Genomic DNA, 19,544 nt, shown 5'->3' with positions numbered 1-19,544 from the left:
TGGGTTTACTTGTTGGTCTGTGAGCTCCTTATTCATCGTTGTATCCCCAGAGCCATGCACAGTGCCCAGCAGGTAGTCAGTGCCCAGTAATGTTTGTTGAATGGAGACAATGATCAGCTACTTTGTCAGGCACTTCCTGGGCACCGGATATAGAGAGATGATTAAAACACAGACCCTTCCCTGGAGGAACTCAGAGCTCAGAGTCTGATACATAAAGTAATGATTAGAGCCCAATATTATAAGAGCTATACCATCTGTAACAGGGGATTTAGGGAGCACAGAAGAGGAAGAAAATAACAGGCTGAGGAGTGAGACAAGTCTTTCAGAGGGAGTAATTTATGAACTGAACCTTAAAATAATGAAAGATTTTTGCCAAACTTAGAAATATGCCAGGCATAGGGACTTCCCTGATGGCACAGTGGTTAAGAATCCGCCTGCCAATGCAGGGGACAAGGGTGCAAGCCCTGGTCCGGGAAGATCCCACATGCCGCGGAGCAACTAAGCACGTGCGCCACAACTACTGAGCCCGTGCTCTAGAGCCTGAGAGACACAACTACTGAGCCCGCATGCCACAACTACTGAAGCCCGCGTGCCTAGAGCCCGTGCTCCACAAGAGAAGCCACTGCAATGAGAAGCCCGCGCACTGCAATGAAGAGTAGCCCCCGCTTGCCGCAACTAGAGAAAGCCCGCGTGCAGCAACGAAGACCAAACACAGCCATAAATAAATAAATAAAGCATTTCTAAAAACTAAATAAAATGGTTACAATGGTCAATTTTAGGAAAAAAAAAAAAAGAAGAAATATGCCAGGCAGATGGGGGAAACATACAAAGGCATGAAAGAGATTCAAAGTTTGGGAAAGTGCAAGAAGTATTGAAATCCTGTGCCAAAATTTAGAATGAAAAACAGGTTTTGGATCTCAAACATGAAAGAGATAAGGTTGTCACTCTCTTGTGGATGCTTTAAGACTTTATTATTCTGACTGTTTTGTTTTTGGGTTTTTAAAAAATATTTATTTATTTATGTATTTGGTTGGTTGAGTCTCAGTTGTGGCAGGCAAGCTCCTTAGTTGCGGCTCATGGGCTCCTTAGCTGCAGCAGGCAGGCTCCTTAGTTGTGGCATGCAAACTCTTAGTTGTGACATGCATGTGGGATCTATTTCCCAGGCCAGGGATTGAACCCAGGCCCCCTGCATTGGGAGCGTGGAGCCTTAACCACTGTACCACCAGGGAAGTCCCATGACTCTTCTGTTCTTACTCAGTCAGATAGATTTCATCACAAGGCAGTAAAGATGTGATAGCCACCTGGGATGAAATAAATAACAACTTGTTTATAGTTTCTGGTCTGCCTCCTTCCCAAAATGGTTTGATTTGACTTGTAACAGATGCGTCCACAGTAAGACTGTTCATATAGAAACAAGAAACAAAACTATAGATGGGAAGGATATAAGCCAGCTTCCTAAGATCTTTCTGCTTCATTAGCTTACTTGATGTTCAAGATAATCCTCTGAGGAAGAGCAGCAGGTCCTGTGTGTTTTAGAGACCAGTGTGTAGGTGTGCTCCTTATAGGACATGCTTGTGGATTCCATAGATATGTGGATATTTCCCCCATTTTCCAATTGGTGCCACAGATATTTCCTGGTGCTGTGTTTTCTTCTGATTTCTTCTGTTTCCATCCCTCGTGCTTGTTGGTGGAAATAATCATCTTTACTTTGCTGTCCTTCAGATTCATTGTTTGTTTGAGCTTCTTCATCCAAACTACTTTCAGACTCTTTTGCCCTTTTAAAGTTTTTCTCCTTCTTAAAAAAAAAGTGACTCCATGCATAAAATTTAGAAAAGCACAGAAAAAAGTCCCCCAAGATATTATAACAAAAGATATTCAAATTAATTCTTTTTTTACTGAAAAAAATTTTGACATTATTTTAGACTTCCAGAAAAGTTTTCAAGAATAGGACAAAGAATTCCTGAATACGTTTCACCCACATTCCCCAACTCCTAACATTTAACTATATTTGTGGGGGGTTTTTTTCTCCCTCTCTCTCCTCTCCCCCTTTCTCTCTATTTTTCCCCTGATTCTGTTGAAGAAAAAGTTGCAGACATTGTGCACCGTTATGTAAGCTGAAATACTTCAGCATGTATTCCCTAAAAACAAAGAATTCTCTTACATAACCATACTATTATTATGTTATGTGCGCCCTTCTAGGCTTTTTTCTGTGCATATATTTGTGTACTCATATTTAAATTAAATAATACATTGTTTTGCTTATTTTTTTTTTTTTTTTTTTTTTTTTTGTGGTACACGGGCCTCTCACCGTTGTGGCTTTTCCCATTGTGGAGCACAGGCTCCGGACGCGCAGACTCAGCGGCCATGGCTCACGGGCCCAGCCGCTCTGCGGCATGTGGGATCTTCCCAGACCAGGGCACGAACCCGTGTCCCCTGCATCGGCAGGCGGACTCTCAACCACTGCGCCACCCGGGAAGCCCAGTTTTGCTTATTTTGTTTATATTTATTTATAATGGCTTGCTCTTTTGGAGGGATTAGCAATAAAGACCACAGATAATCTCATGCCTATTAATATTCTACAACATGATTCTTCAGCAGACTGTGCCTTTGGACACAGTGGCTTTCTGGGTGGCACAGCGTTTTATCAGGCCAGTCTGCTTCCGAGAATGAACTGTTCTGGTGCTCTTGCATGTGTAGTCATATATCAGTGGAAAACACCTACATGGTAAAGAGGCAAGGTACTGGAAAGCCTGGAATGCAATTTAATCTTTATTCTGCAGCCAGTAGAGATCCAGTGAAAGTTTTATAGCAGAAGAGTCAGCCAACAAGAGCTGGGTTTTCTGGAGGTTAATTTGACAGTGTCTGCAGGAGGGAATGAAGGAGGCAGGAATCAGAGGCTGAGTCCATAAGTCCCTCAGGTAAAACGATCCCTGGTTTCAAGGGCAAATCTCTGCCCAGGTAGAACAGAGCCTTCTCTCGCGTAATGCATCCTTTTCTTTTCACATGTCTTTCAGAACTGGTTAAAGTCATACGGCTATCTGCTGCCCTATGACTCACGGGCATCTGCGTTGCACTCAGGGAAGGCCTTACAGTCAGCAGTCGCCACTATGCAGCAGTTTTACGGGATCCCAGTCACCGGTGTGTTGGATCAGACAACAATCGAGTAAGATTTGCATAGGACATTGTGCCTTTGAACTTTCCAGACTTACATTTGGGTTCACATTTGTCATGGCCTCATCTGTATACCATGCCCATCCTACCTTCCTATCTTTTACCCCTGCAGTGTCATCCTGGGAGGGAGTACCCCGAGGTGCCCTTTCCTATGTGAGCTGGGGATGTGCTCTGCCGTAAACTTGCTGTGTGACCTTGGACAAGACTCTTAACCCTTCTGGGTCTCAGTTTCCTTATCAGCACAGTAAAGGGTTTGGTTATAGATGGTCTTAAATCTCCTCTGACACTAATAACTTGTGGGTCTGTGAGTCACCCCTCTGGCATTCCTGAGATGTCCACATCTCACTTGATACAGAGACTCTAAAATAATAATGAGTTGGCAAGTCTTATTCCACTATTCCCATTTATCAAGTATTTGCTGAATGCCTGCGTGTGCCAGGCACTGGGCTTGGTCCTTTGATCCCTGCCCTCCAGAGGCTCCCCATTTAGTGAAAAACACCATCATCTAGCTACACTGGTCTAGAACTCAGAAGGAAACACTGAGGTTCAGGGAGATACTTAGGAGGTAATGACAAGTAAGCCAAGCTACAGGGATGGTTTTTATACTCAGGGAGAGGATAAAGAGGAGGGAGAGAAGAGTGCTTGGGATGGAACTCACAAAATAAGCCGAGAGGGCTTCCCTGGTGGTGCAGTGGTTGAGAGTCCGCCTGCCGATGCAGGGGGCACGGGTTCGTGCCCCGGTCCGGGAAGATCCCACATTTCGCGGAGCGGCTGGGCCCGTGAGCCATGGACGCTGAGACTGCGCGTCCAGAGCCTGTGCTCCGCAACGGGAGAGGCCACAGCAGTGAGAGGCCCGTGTACCGCAAAAAAAAAAAAAACAAGCCGAGAAGGAGCAGCCTGAGAGGTGAAGGAAGCCCAGGGCAGGGATGCCATGGCCGTGAAGGAGGATGGTCAGCAGGGTCGGCTGCCATGGTGGTCAAACAGGAGACTGAAAGGTGTCTGCTGAGTTTAGTAACAAAGAGGTTGGCCATTGAAACCTCCCTGGAGTGGTGGCAGGAAAGTCAGATTGCGGTGGGGAGAAGGGGAGGTGAGGAGTGGGGATGACAAAGGTAGGGACAACTTTCAAGAAGCTGATCAGTGGGAGTTGCCTGACGGCCTAGTGGTTAGGATTCTGGGCATCCACTGCCATGGCCGGGGTTCAGTCCCTGGTTGGAGCTAGAGAGGGATGAATTTTTGTTGGTTTAAGATGGGAGAGAGTTGAGTATATTATATATATTTTTAAGGAATAGCCATGAAAGTTATTAAAGCTGTTTAAGAAAAGCCATATCTGCCACAAAGGCATGACCAAGAGCTGGAGTGAGTTTCCCAAGCAGTGGGGGAGGGGCAAGAGCCCGAGCTCAGGTGGAAAGAAGGAGCGGGGCTGGGGGAGGATGCAGGGAAGTCAGTGGGTGGAGAACAGGAAATCTAGCCAATTGTGGATCCAGGATCAATCCACCCCTTGGGTGAGTCACTCCTTGAGATAAGCATCTCTCTGGGCCTCATCTTGTTCATTTACACGGGGGTGGGTGGGGGAAGTGTTGGATTTTTGACTTTTAAATTCTAGATTCCATTATTCTAAGCTTTTAAAATTTAGTGAGTCTGGGGGTTTTTTGTTTTGTTTTGTTTTTTGGCTGTGTCGGGTCTTAGTTGCGGCATACGGGATTTTTCGTTGTGGTGTGCGGGTTCAGTAGTTGTGCTGCGTGGGCTTAGTTGCCTCACGACATTTGGGGTCTTAGTTCCCCGACCAGGGATCGAACCCGCATCCCCTGCATTGGAAGGCGGATTCTTTTTTTTTTTTTAATTTATTTTTTGGCTGCATTGGGTCTTCGTTGTAGCTGTGCGCGGGCTCTCTCTAGTTGTGGCGAGCGGGGGCTACTCTTCGTTGTGGTGTGTGGGCTTCTCATTGTGGTGGCTTCTCTTGTTGTGGAGCACGGGGTCTAGGCACGCGGGCTTCGGTAGTTGTGGAACACAGGCTCAGTAGCTGTGGCTCGCAGGCTCTAGAGCGCAGGCTCAGTAGTTGTGGCGCACGGGCTTAGTTGCTCCATGGCATGTGGGATCTTCCCAGACCAGGGCTCGAATCCGTGTCCCCTGCATTGGCAGGCAGATTCTTAACCACTGTGCCACCAGGGAAGTCCGAGTCTGGGGTTTTATGATACTAAAATTCTGTATGAACATTTTCTATTCCTCAAATTCTCTGATTGTGAGATTGTGAAATTCTGAGATAATACATTTGACCGCTCCTATGATGCTGTGAGTACAGTGGACTCCTTGGCCCTGTGGCCTCACGAGCCAGCTGGTCAAAGAGAGCCTGACCGCCTTTCAAAGCGGAGGTTATTTTGAGGGCTTTGTGCAGGGCTCATGGCAGCGCATCCCGGGGCAGGAGCACTGGTGTGTCTGCTGAGGCACCACCTGGCCTTGGGTTTCGCTCTGTTCCAGAAGCCGCAGGTCTGTTGGACAGGCTTCAGAGAGTGGCAGGTGGCAGTAAGAGAAGGAGGCAGAGGGAAAGATCTGAGGGAGGAAGATGGCATTTCCCACTTGCCGCTCTGCCCCCAGCTCTTCGTAGGAAGGCGGGGAACGCTGTTTTGGAGGCTTGGGAAGGAGGAAGGTGCTCGCACTTAATCCCAGACCTGATGCGGAGGGTGTTTGCAGGTAGAACTTGGAGACCTTAGTTTTGGCTCCAGCTCTGTGACCTTGGGCAATCGCTGCCTCTCTCTGGGCCTGTTTCCTCCCTGGGGGCCCTTCCAGGTCTAGTTCAGCCTCCTGGAGGTGCCTCCTGGGTCTCTTCCCAGGGACTGTCAGTGAAAGGAAGCTAGATTAGCACTTTAAAATACTATTTTTGAGTGCCTACCTTGGGAAATATCGCACATTATTCACTCCTTCATTCATTCAACAAACATAGTTCCTCTAACCCAAACTTGTGCTAAGCACAGAAAAGAAAAATAAAGAAGAAAAGCCCCAGCTTTTGTTTCTCAAATTGCATTAATTAATCGTTCATTCATTCATTCAACGAAGTCCCAGTCCTGCCTCACAGTTTGCTATAGTTTGCAAGTTACTCGATTTATCTCTGTACCTTTTCCCTCGTCTGTAAAATTGGGAACAATCATTTCTGATTACCTCACAGAGCTGTTTTGAGAATTAAATTTATTTTTTTTTAAAATAAGTAAGTGAACACTGTGAAAATGATCAACATTTATACCCACGCATGTTATTGTTATTATTTTGTCTTTTGTTATTGATTTCCGAGTGTGGACATTCTAGGTGATGTAAAGCATACAAAATGAGAAAGACCTGGTTAAGTCCCTCAAGTCCCTTAATATTTGGTTAAAATAGTCTCTGTCTCCTTTTCTCTCTATTGCCAAAGGCAACTGCTTTCAACAACTGCAAATAAGGCCAGACTGTTTTTCCTCCAGCGATCTCAATCTATAGTTCAGTGAGCTGGTCATTAGGGCAGCACAGAGACATGAAATGCAAGGATGGCCCTTCCAATCAGCCGTGATCTTTTAAATCTCCTATCCTGGCCCCTATTTTATATCCCCAATGAAGTCCCAGGCTCACTGTTCCCTAATGCAACCTAACCTGACAGCAAACAGTTATCAGGATTTACTTAGTTCCAAGCACAAGGCTAGCTTCTAAGGACACGATGAACACAAAACAGTTCCTGTCCTCAAAGAATTTACTATTTACTAGAGACAACAGACTAATGGATTTCAAATCACAGTACAGGGTAGTTAAGTGCTGCCGATAGCTACACTCCAAGTCCTACAGTTTTTCAGCCACTTTTTTATTTATTTATTTTTATTTTTGGCTGTGTTGGGTCTTCTTTGTTGCTGCACGCGGGCTTTCTCTAGTTGCGGTGAGCAGAGGCTGCTCTTTATTGTGGTGCGCGGGCTTCTCATTGTGGTGGTTTCTCTTGTTGAGGAGCACGGGCTTCAGTAGTTGTGGCACATGGGCTCAGTTGCTCCGCGGCATGTGGGATCTTCCCAGACTAGGGCTCGAACCCGTGTCCCCTGCGTTGGCAGGCGGACCCTTAACCACTGCGCCACCAGGGAGGTCCTGTTCAGCCACTTTTTGAACACCTGGAGTGAAAGAGACTTTACTGTCTTCCAAGCTATGCCTTTCTACCATGGGAAAGTTCTCATTCATTCATTCAACAAATCATTCTTGAACACCTTCTGAGTCAGGCACTGTGCTGGCACTGGGGATACAGACAAGGTTCCTGTCCTTATGGAGTTAGAACCTGGTAAGAGAGACAAAGAATAAACAAAAAGCTAAGATATGATGTAATTTCAGGCAATGATAAAGGATATAAAGAAAAATTAAGCGGGATAAACAGATAGAGGTGGGATGGGGAGGGGGAAATTATTTTAGAGAGGGTGGCAGGGAAGTCCTCTTGGAAAGGGTGACATTTGAGCAGAGACCTTCATGAAGTAAGGGAACAAACCATGTGAAGAAGAAGGGCATGGCAAGCAGAGGACACAGCAAATGCAAAACCCTGAGCTGAATGATCTTAGCATGTTCAAGGCACAGCAGGGAGGCCACTGGAGCTGGAGCAGAGTGCCTGTGGGGAAGCAGGGGGTGCCGGTGTCATCACGCGTAGGTGGGGGTTAGATCGCGGATCACGCAGGGGCTGTGGGCCAACGTGAGGAGTTTGAGGTTTTTTTTTTTTTTTTTGTTTGTTTGTTTGTTTGTTTTTGTGGTACGGGGGCCTCTCACTGCTGTGGCCTCTCCCGTGTGGAGCACAGGCTCCGGACGCGCAGGCCCAGCGGCCATGGCTCACGGGCCCAGCCGCTCCGCGGCACGCGGGATCCTCCCGGACCGGGGCACGAACCTGCGTCCCCTGCATCGGCAGGCGGACTCTCAACCACTGCGCCACCTGGGAAGCCCGAGGAGTTTGAGTTTTATTCTAGGTGATTGGGGAGATCATTGGGAGGTTTTAAAGCAGGGAGTGATGTGATCTAATTTCATTTACAGAGCATTTCCGCGTGCATTCCCTCCTTGGAGGCTCCCCACAAGCTAAGACCAGCGAGAACTAGAATTCTCACGTTGCCGATGAGGAAACTGAGGCTCACATTGACTCAGTCGCTTGCCTGGGCTCCTATGATTAGTGACGGAGCTGGAACTAGCAAGCCCGTGTCTTCTGACTCCCAGTCTCTTATGCAGCAGCGCTTCTTCATATTCAGTTAGGAGTGAATGAAGTGATGAATCGAGCAGTCGATCGTGTTCCTTTCGGGGACCCCATCAGAGCCAGGGGCCCAGAGTCTGGGTTGAGTGTGCATGGTGCCATTCAGCCTGGGACCGGGGAGCTGCAGTGCCTTCCTAGAGTGTCCAGGGACCACAGTGTTGGTGTGTGTGTGTGTGTGTGTCCTCTCTCTGCCCAGGTGGATGAAGAAACCCCGATGTGGCGTCCCTGATCACCCGCACTTGAGCCGCAGGCGGAGAAACAAGCGCTATGCCCTGACAGGACAGAAGTGGCGGCAGAAGCACATCACCTACAGGTGCCTCAACTCCCTCTCCTCCTCCTTGGCTTTGGCTCCACCCTCACTCTGATGTTTCCCGGCCTGAGTTTCTGAGGCTCACACTGTAGGTGGGTCTGTGATCAGGGCCAGGCTCTGAGACCCCATGACTTTGTTCTCCTTGTAGCGTCCAGAGGATGCTACGTCTCCAGCTTCAGGTTTCTTTGGTCCTTTAGGGGCTCATGAGTTATGCTCTGTTCAGATTCCTAGAGTTTTTAGTTACAGGAAGTGGGGTATGTTCGGTAACTTTCACCTGGGATAAAGAACCATGGCTGAACCCATCCTCCCTACCGCTGCTTGCCAAACCCCACTCCCTCTGATCTGGATCCCTTCCCCACTTAGCCTGATTATGGACTTCAGCCGAGATTCCCAGCACACAGTTCCAGTCGTTTCTTAAGGAGCATAAAGAGCTGGGAACTGAATTGCAACAGTTGTCATCCCTTGACTGTCTGGGCAAAGCAGGATCAGGCTCCAAGTCAGCCCAGTGACCAAGGGCAGGGATGAAGGAACCCATCACAGCAGACGCAGACATCAGGATTCAGATGGGGTGGGGTCAGGGCCAGGCATAGGGCAGGCTCAGCTGGGCCCTGTTTGGCACCTCTCAAGTCTCTGATTCCATCTCAGGTGGATCCCTGGGTTCAGGAGTATGATCTGAGACAAAGGTCCTTTGGGTTGAGCTAAGGATTCTCCTGCTCACAAGCTGTAGAGACCAGAACAGGATGTTTTCAGAAATCTGACAAGAGGAGGAAACTTAAGAAGAATCTGGGTTAGTAACTGCATAGACTTAGAGTCTCCTCAAGAGTAGAGTTAGAAGTGGCTTCTAACCCAATTCTAACCTTAACTTCTACCACGCAACCTCTCTGGGCTTCAGTTTCCTTACCTGTAGAATGGGTGAATAGTCTTTGCCCCAGGTGTTCATGGGGCAGAGCAGCCAGAAGTAGTGATGCTCCATCGTGGAGAACCATGCAATATGGATACAGTAACCTTACATAGTTAAACCTATAACTGATTTAATCACATGCCACCCTATACCAGCTTCTATGTAGACAAACAGTAGTAGTTGGTGCCAAAGATTTTTTTACAGGATATTTGACTTAAACTCTCCACTGTTTAAGTGGGTTTTTAAAAAATATTTATTTTTATTTAATTTATTTATTTGGTTGTGCTGGGTCTTAGCTGCAGCTCGAGGGCTCCTTAGTTGCGGCAGGCGGACTCCTTAGTTGTGGCATGTGAACTCTTAGTTGCGACATGTGAGATCTAGTTCCCTGACCAAGGATCAAACCCGGGCACCCTGCATTGGAAGCGTGGAGTCTTAACCACTGCACCGCCAGAAAAGTCCCTGTTTAAGTGTTTTCATAAATTTTATAAATGTACATTTTTATGTATTGGGAGAAAAACTTAAAATTTAGGAAATGCCATGCACAACTTAATCTTTTTTCTACAAATTCAACACAAGCTTTTTCAGAGATCAAATATAAAAACACTAAGTAAAAAGGCAGGGGTGGGGACCCAGAGCCCTGCCCACCCAACCTCTGCATCAACCCCTGAGGTACCTCAGCAGAATTCTAGGCCCACGTGGCCTCTGGTGTTCCTTTTAGCTCTGCTGGTCTCTGATTCTTGGTCTGTTCCTCCCTATCAATCCTCCCCTCTCTCACCAGCATTCACAACTACACCCCAAAGGTGGGTGAGTTAGACACGCGGAAAGCTATTCGCCAGGCTTTCGATGTGTGGCAGAAGGTGACCCCGCTGACCTTTGAAGAGGTGCCCTACCATGAAGTCAAAAGTGACCGGAAGGAGGCCGACATCATGATCTTCTTTGCTTCTGGCTTCCATGGCGACAGCTCCCCGTTTGATGGCGAAGGAGGATTCCTGGCTCATGCCTACTTCCCTGGCCCAGGGATTGGTGGAGACACTCACTTTGATTCAGACGAGCCATGGACATTAGGAAATGCCAACCACGATGGTAAGGTCATGAGGGGACAGGGGGTTACTCGGCTGTCAGGGAAAGAAGCCCTGAGGAAGAGCTTGGAGGATACCACAGTTGAGTGTCCCGGTTTCTAGAGCTTCTTGTCCAAGGACTAAGACCCTAAGAGGGTGGGAACTGTGGTCTCTGATAATATTCAACAGTTGATCCATCAGGGCCAGGGCCAGGGAGATGGGTCAGATCACTTAGTAAATGGTCTAATTGGACTGAGTTAGGAGGAAAGTCTAGGCCATGAATAAGACGGTAAAGTAATGGATCCGAGGCTGGAGGAAAAGGTTAAAAGGCTTAAAGCTGAAAGTGGTAGGCTCTGGCCTGACTGATGAGGGCTTCAAAGGCCATGCTGTGGGAAAACATGACAGACTCTCTCCCTATGTCAACCTCACAAGTGAATAATAGGCCCCGTAATTACTCTAGCATCCTGTCTGCGGTACTCGTAACAATACTCCTCAGGTTGCAAGAGTTCTTCATCAGTACTTGCAACTGCAAGGCAACTGCTTAGTAAGTAGGCAACTGCACATCATTGTGCCCTTTTTTAAGATGAAGAGTTTGAGGCTCAGACGGCGTAGCTGGTAGGCAGCAGTGCCAGGGCTCAGACTGTAGTTCAACCACTGGCCATGTGATGAGGGGCGCATCATTCACCCTCAGTCTCCTCATCTGTCGGATGAGGGGCTGGATTAGGTGACTTCTAAAGTCCCTTCCGACTCTAATGGAACATGATGCACGTGTTTGGGCATTTAAAAAAGACACAGTCTCTGCCCTTTGGAAGTCCAGAGTCGAGTCGGGGAGACAGATGTATACATAAGTCACCCTGTCGCAAGGCAGACTGTACTGAAGGATGCAGCAGAAGTACCAAGAAAATGCAGTAGGACTCTGGAGGAAAGAGGGACAGAGGATTCAATTCAATTCTATTTTAGATTATAATAGATTAGAATTAGTATGTTAATGTTCTAAGGCCCATGTCAAGTGTTTTCCACATACTGTATAATATGTATATGTTATTATCATCCCCATTTTACAGATAGGTAAACTGAGGTGTAGAGAAACAGTAAGTAACCTACTAAGGTCCCACAGTTGGTGAATGGGGAAATACATTTTCAAACCCGGACATGATGATTCCAGAGCCCATACGCTTTGCTACCATGCTGTTTCCATGGCTCTCCAACTGCAGGGCACATCAGAATCACCTAGAAACCTTTTTTAAGAATTCAGATTCCAGGCTCCAGGCCCCTAACCTCTTGCTATTCTGATTCTCTGGTTCTGGGTTCAGGCCTGGGAATCTGCACATGGTCTCATAAATTCCCCAAGTGCTTCTGAGGCAGGCATCCATTACCTTGAGAAACACTGTCTTAATCCCCAGAGTTTCCCTAACTTGCCTGATCATAAGAATCAACCAGGTTCTTGTTATAAACATGGATTCCCAGGCCCTTCCCCTGGAAATTCCAATTCTTAAGCTTAGGCAAGTTGGGGAAACACTAGGCCTTCTTTTTCCTTGGAGATGCTTCAGGCTGAGAGCAGACTTTAAAGGCCCATTTCCTCTGAGGCTGTGTCTGCTGTCTGTAGGTGGGGACTGCCTCCTTAAAAGCATTTCATATCATTGCATGGATCAGGGATCACGACTCTTGTCCTGTCTGTCAAAGGGTGGTTCAGGAGGTGATGTGGCCAAGGCTCAGCCTAGGCAAAGTTATGAAACTGCTACATTTCTCTTTGTCCCCCACCCTGTTCTTTGGTCTTCTTTCCTATCTAGCTCCATTTCCTCAGCCCAGGAATCCTCTCCCTTATGTCTTGGATGTGTTTCCTGGTTTTCTGAACACCTATTCTTTATCTTGTTCTTATTCTTGGATCAGTGTCAACCAGTGGTTGTCTGTGCTAACTGATAAAGCGTTAGGAGAGGAGAACTAACATTTTTGAGCCACTGTTATGTGCCAGGCACTGTTAGCTGATAACAGTCATAGCCCTGATAGAGATACATGAATTATTAAGGACATTCCCTCCTCTACCCTGCCTTTCCCAGCCCTGGGTGTGCACTTCCCACAACTGCTCCTTGCTGGTGGAGACCTTGGACCAGTCTCAAATTCCTGAGAACTTCTGGTGGTGTGTGTGGGAAGGAGCTGGGACCTGTGGATGGGCTCCATCCCAGCACCCTCTCATCTGTTCCACCCCATCCTGACGAATGACCAAGAATTCAGATAGAAATTCCAAGATAGCTAACGTCTTCTTTGGACAAGAGTCAGGACTTTAGAAAAAAAAAAAGAAAGAGAAAAAAAAGAGTCAGGACTTTGCTCTGGAAAACCAAGCAGAGCTATCCAGTTGCAGCTCATAACCCCAGCAATAGACTGCTAGGAACCGGAAGGCAGCCATTGCCATAGGACGGCCTTTGGAAGGAGAGGAAAGGAACCAAGATTGATTGAGCACCTATATGATATCTCGTTTAATTTCCACATAAACTCAGCGAGGGCGTGAGCGCAGCCTCCCGGGAATTTTTTGTTTATTAGCTTTCTTCTCTATTCTAAATTTCCATTACAGAAAATTTTAAACTTACCAAGTAGGGAGAATGATAATGTGAACGCCCCCATCACCCTGCTTCAGCAGTTATCGACATTATGTCAGTGCTGTTTCATCTACCCTCCCCGACCCCCTTTGTTTTTTGGTGATGTATTTTAAGGAAAATCTCAGGTCTCACCTCTAAATACTCTATTACATACCTCTAACAGATTATCTTTAACACAACCACAAAATCATGACCAACCCGACAAAATTAGCAATAATTTCTTAAAATCCAATACCCAGTGTTCATTTTCCCAAATTACCTCAAAAATATCTTTAACGGTTGTTTGCTTGCAACAGGATCCAAAGAGCATCCACACATCATTCGTCTCTTAAGGCCCTTTTCATTTACAGCAGTCACCTTGCTTCTCTTTTCTCCCTATATCTGTTGAAGAAATTAGTTATCTATTTTATATATAGCAGTGTGTATATGTCGATCCCAATCTTCCAATTTATCCCTCGCCCCTTCTTACCGCATGGTAACCATAAGTTCATTTTCTACATCTATAACTATGTCTGTTTTGTAGATAAGTTCATTTTGTAGATAAGTTCCTTTTTTTTAGATTCCACGTATAAGCAATATCATATGGTATTTGTCTTTCTCTGTCTGACTTAGGTTCACTTTTACCATGTCTCTCTTCCCCATGTAGCCTGAGTAGATCTACAGGCCTGACTGGATTGACCTTTTTGGCGAGGATGCTTCCCAGGTGGTGCTGGTCCCCCCGTTGCATCACGTTAGGAAGCACGTGTGACACAGGCCGTCCCCCTCTTAGCAACGTGAAGTTTGAGCAGTTGCTTCAGGTGTGTCAGCCTGACCCAACCACTATAAAATTCCCGCGGGGGACTTTATTTTAAAAAGGTTGCCTAAGCCGTAACCGCAAACTCCTGAATCAGAATCCCCTCCACCTGTGTGTTGAAAAGGCTCTCCTGGAGAACCGCTAGAATGTAAAGGGGATTCTGATTCTCCACTTCTTTGGAGTCTGTGCGAAGGGCGATCTGGCCCACCACACCTTTAAGCTGATTTCGGGGAGCCTCCCAGGCACCCTGTGTCCTCATCCCTTTCCAATGGGTCAAGCAGTGAAGTCAGCAGAATTCACTAAGCTCTGCTGGGGAGGGAGCCCAGCCCTGGGGAAGGTGACAAGACGGGAAGCGTCATGGGGACCAGCCCTTCACAGGGAACCGTCCTTCCGCAGTTACTACAGTGGTTCCTCCCCACCCTGGGAGGTAGACTGGGCAGGGTGTTGAGGAAAGGAAAGTTCTGAGTGGTTGAGACGTTCACACAGTAAGCGGCAGAAGAACAGAGAAGAAAGCCAACAAACAAAAATTCCCGGGAGGCTGCATCACGCCCTCACTGAGTTTATGTGGAAATTAAATGAGATAATGTATAGGTGCTCAATCAATCTTGGTTCCTTTGCTGTCCCTTCCAAAAACCATCCTAAGGGGCTTCCCTGGTGGCGCAGCGGTTGAGAGTCCGCCTGCCAATGCAGGGGACATGGGTTCGTGCCCCGGTCCGGGAAGATCCCACATGCCGCGGAGTGGCTGGGCCCGTGGGCCATGGCTGCTGGGCCTGTGCATCCGGAGCGACGGGAGAGGCCACAGCAGTGAGAGGCCCACGTACCGCAAAAAAAAAAAAAAAAAAAAAAAAACCATCCTAGGGCAATGGCTGCGTCCCAGCTCCTAGCAATCTATTGCTGGGGTTATGAACTGCGTCTGGATAGTTCATGCTTGGTCTTCCAGAGCAAAGTCCTGACTCTCATCCAAAGAAGACATTACTTGTGTCAAACCCAGGACTCTGAATTTTTAACAATCACTCCAGTTGGTTCTGCTGCAGATGGTCCAAAGACAACACCTGGAAAAAATACTGAACATTTGGCACTGTTCCATCCTGGCTTGTCCAGCACAGAGCTTTCCCTCAAGGAGCTCATAGTCCTGGAGCAGAAGACAGTGTGTGCTCCTGGCTATGATGTAGGGTGGACAGTGGTCAGGGCCATAAAGATGATACAGATACACTGCTGGGAAAGTGTATAGGAGGAAGCAGTCATTGCTGGTTAGGGAAATCAAGGAAGGCTCCCCGGAGGATGTGGCATTCAGCTGAACTTTGAAGGAGTAAGGTTATTCCAGGTAGAGGGGACAGCATTGGCAAAAGAATAGAGGCAAAAGGAAATGTTGTAACCTTTGGGAGGGTTTCAGGAGTCAATGAGATGGGACTCACCAAAGATGGAGGTCCCAAGAGAAGGAAATGAAGCAGAGACAAGATACACTGGAGTAGCCAAGTAGACTGTTGGGTGCTTGCTAGGAAGCCCAAGGACTTGAGCTCCCAGCTCAAGGGAACTCTCCCTGTTGAGGATGCTGGTCCTTCATACATAGCTTAATGTGAACTTGCTAATTAACCGTGATAGTTCTGTGCCTGGAGGTGGTGTGAGTGCTTTCTGTACCTTGCCTCATTAATCTTCACCCCATTCTTATGATGAAGGTACCATTAATCCCTTTATTTTACAGAGGAAGAGATTTAAAATGTCACACTTCTAGGACATGGCAGAGCCGGGAGTCACGGCAGTCAGACCCCCAGGGACTACACTGCTGACCACTCTGCTTCTCTGCCTTTCATCCTCTTGGGTGGTGAAGCCCTTACCAGCCTCCTGCCCATAAAGCATGTGGGTTTTCTCCATCCCTCTGCTTTTTCTGGAGTTCTCCTGCCCCTCCACACTCTCCTTCCATCTCCCCAGAGCAGCCCCCACTTAACAGGTCTCTTGGGTTTCTGTGCAGTAGGATGCCAGCTCCCCAGCTCTCCTCTCTCTGCCTTTTGGTCCCTGGAACAAACCCACAGACCCCTTTCCTTCAAGGGCTTACTCCTGTTCTCTGCAGAGACCCAGCACAGAGGCTTACAGAGTAATAGACACAGGCTGAGGACAAAGGTTTAGAGTCTAGCCAGGCGCTCAGAGCCCTGCTCCCTGGTTCTCAGCTGAAATCCCTGCGGATGCTCCCTGAGGAAGAGCCTAGTCAGGAGACAGAGGCCCAAACAGCTTGTCCCGGGTCACAGAATGGGCCAGGAGCAGAGCCAGGACCGGACCCCAGGAAGCAGGGCTGCCTTCCATTGGCGCGAGCAGCCACCTTTGTTTGGGATGGAGCTCAGAGATGAGCTCACCCTTCCCCGCTGCCAGAGGGGCCAGGACCTGAGGAAGGAACTGGGGGAGGCCTGGCCTCCTCATGCCAGCCTGCCCTGCCCCAGCAGAAGGCCAACCCCAGGCTCTTGGCCAAACTTCCCCTGATCTTGCCCATCCACCCTTCGCTGAAGGTACTGGTGGTGTCCGCGGAGCGGCCGGCATGCATGTGTGTGTGACTGAGTCTGCCCCACAGGGCTATTCTCTCTTCTCAAGACCTTAGCCAGGAAGGCCAGACACAATCCCCAGGCTCATCTGACCCTCGTGGGGCCCTCAGCCGGGCTGGGGTACGGCAGCTTGGCCAGTGCCACTGGGGCCAGAGTGAGCACTAGGACTCCTGACCACCTCCTGGGCTCTTGGCAGCCTCCCCTGCACTTCAAGGTGCAGGACTGGACTGTGACATGCATTAGCGCTGGGCAGCAGAGGCAGGGCTCAAGGGACATTCAAATGCCACAGGTCAAGGCAAGCAGGAGTCTATAACTGGACATAATATGAGTCAGGACTGTTGATTCGACAGCCTGCTCAACTCCCTGCCCCTTGCATTTCTTCCCCAAAGCCAGGGCTGCTTAATCCCCTCGAAGTCAGGCCTTGCCCTGTCCCAGGCCTGACCCAGAAGTTCCGGGGAGTTGGCTTTAGGAGGATCTGGTTGCTGGGACCCCAAGTGCCTCGTGCTTCCTTTCTGGTCAGCGGGCTTGTTCCAGGGACCAAGCTCCTGTCTTATGCATGGTGACAACAGCTGCCATACAGCATCGTGCCCTTTACACATCTTATCCCATCTGGTCCTCACACAACCGTCTGAAGCACGTACGACCTCCGCATTGTACAAATAAGGAAATTGGGGCTCAGAGGGTAGACCTTCTGACCGAATTCACAAAGCTCACTGGGGTAGAGCTGGACATGAACGAGACCTGTCCTATTCAGGGGCCCAGGCTCACGACCACTCTGCTGTGTTGCTGCCTCAGCTTCACCCTCGGGATCCCGTGTCCCACTTTCAGTACCTGGACCTTTCGTTTTCACTCGCATTTGAATCCCTGCATTGATCTTGGCCACAGCTCAGTCCTTTCAGGACCGAGAGCTGCTGCACGGCCGAGGCTCCGCCTGCCCCCGGGTCTCTGAAGATGACCGCCAGCCTGCTGCCCCCAGGACTCCCCTCTGCCCGTCACAGAGCCTGCCTGCCTTAGCTCAGGCTCTTTTCATCTCTCACCGGGACCCTCATACTGGCTTCCAGACCAACCCCACTGATCCCCCTGCCTCTGGTCTCATCACCCCCTAATCCTTCCTCCAACTGCAGCCAGAGTGATTTCATCATGTCACCACCAGCCCCCCCGTCCCCGACACCAACCTGCTTAAACCTCCCACTGGCCAAGAAGCCAATCCAAATTCCTTTGCATGGCATCACAAGCCCTGCGTGCCAGCCTGGCTGACCTCATCTCCCTCTGGCCCTCCCCTCCTGCTTTGTTCCGGAGCCAAGTGGAATGAGACTGCTTGTCCCTGGACGTTGTTCATAGCATTCTCTCAGCCAGCAATGCCACCTCCGCCCCTCTCCCTCTCCTTCCCACTGAATCCACTCTGCTGACCAACTTCTTATCTTTCTAGACTCACCTTAAGCTTCACCTTCATGAAGCTTTCCCTGAACATCTTCCTTCAAGCGTAAATGACTCCTCCCTCCTCGGAATCCTCACTCGACCCTTATAGACAGCTGTAGAAGCACCTGGAACACTAATTTCACTTATTTTGTTTCTCTGTCCCTATCCACCACTATATGGAGTGTTCTGGAAGGTAGGGGTGTGTACGTCCCAGTGTCCGGGACAGGGCCTGGCACAAAGCTTATACTAGGTGTTTGCTGAAGTAATGGATTGACTGACTGACTGACTGACACCTGAGTGGGTGCCCTGGGCACCTCCCCATCTCCCCCTCCACAGGGAATGACCTCTTCCTGGTGGCTGTGCATGAGCTGGGCCACGCGCTGGGACTGGAGCACTCCAACGACCCCAGCGCCATCATGGCACCCTTCTACCAGTACATGGAGACACACAACTTCAAGCTGCCTCAGGATGATCTCCAGGGCATCCAGAAGATCTACGGTGTGTGGCGGGGGAGAGGGGCCATCGCTCCTTCCTTGGGCTGGGCCATGACTGCCTGCCTGTCGAGGCAGAGGGTTGGGGGGCGGCTGGGGACCTGGGCCTCTGACTGCTGTCTGCAAGGCTCCTCCCCCACCCCCCTCCTTCCCTGCACACTTGGGAAACCTAGGGGAGGGTCTGAGCTGCAACTGGGAGGGACAAAAGTGGACAGAGAGCCTCCCACTCCCCCTACTCTACCCGCTTCCCCCCTCCACACACCTCCCTCTCACCTCCTGTGGTTCCCTCTCAAGGGGTCCCACCTCTAGCCAAGAGAGTCACCCATCTGCCCAAGTAATGGTGATACAATAGGATAAGTATTATTACCAGAGCTTTTTTCTTAAACAAGAAAAAGACAAACTAGGCTGATATCTTGATAAGATTTGAGGGGCCTGCTACCATGCCACCCCATTCTCTGTTCACACTGGTGTGGGAAGTTCTTGTTCTCGTCAAGTCGGTGGAGATGGGAAGACCAGTTTGTTACAGCAAATGCATGTCCACGTGGCACGGCCCCTACAGCCCCCAGGCTGTGGAGTACGGGAGGAGGGCTCTTCTTGGAGGCCCTGAGGACCTCACAGAGGAGGTCGCCCCACCCAAAGCCTGGAGGATGGGCAGGATCTCCACAGGTGAGGCAGCAGAGGACTGGACAGGTAGTGGGGACTAGGAGGTCTTTTGAAAATAAAATGGACGCTATTTGCTGATAGATTAGACACAGGGGTGAGGTTTCTGGCTTTTGTAACTGTGGAGCAATAGATTGACCTCTGTAGCTCAGAGATGTGGGCTGGAATACTGATCTGGGATCTTTGGTGTTCAATACGGTAGCCACTAGCCACATGTGGCTATTTAAATTTATATTAATTAGAATTAAATAAAATTAAAACTTCAGTTCTTCTGCCGCACTAATAACTAGTCGCTCATTTCAAGTGCTCAATAGCCACACGTGGCTAGAGGCTTCTGTATTGGACAGTGCAGATATATAGGACACGTAGGTCATCACAGAACGTTCTATGGGACG

The 19,544-nt window shown here is 48.9% G+C and overlaps 1 protein-coding gene across 1 annotated transcript in view; it reads left to right on the top strand.

Moving 5' to 3' along the window:
- MMP24 (matrix metallopeptidase 24) overlaps positions 1–19,544 on the top strand; it is a 44,942-nt gene that overhangs the window by 17,134 nt on the left and 8,264 nt on the right. The window contains exons 2-5 of the mRNA XM_032605597.1: positions 3,015–3,163; positions 8,589–8,705; positions 10,382–10,686; positions 18,335–18,496. Coding sequence (XP_032461488.1) covers positions 3,015–3,163; positions 8,589–8,705; positions 10,382–10,686; positions 18,335–18,496 — 733 coding nt within the window. The remainder of the gene's footprint in view (positions 1–3,014; positions 3,164–8,588; positions 8,706–10,381; positions 10,687–18,334; positions 18,497–19,544) is intronic.

This window comes from Phocoena sinus, chromosome 15 (genome assembly GCF_008692025.1).
Source record: "Phocoena sinus isolate mPhoSin1 chromosome 15, mPhoSin1.pri, whole genome shotgun sequence".
NCBI classification, from domain to species: domain Eukaryota; kingdom Metazoa; phylum Chordata; class Mammalia; order Artiodactyla; family Phocoenidae; genus Phocoena; species Phocoena sinus.
This window is presented reverse-complemented; position numbering and strand designations above follow the sequence as displayed.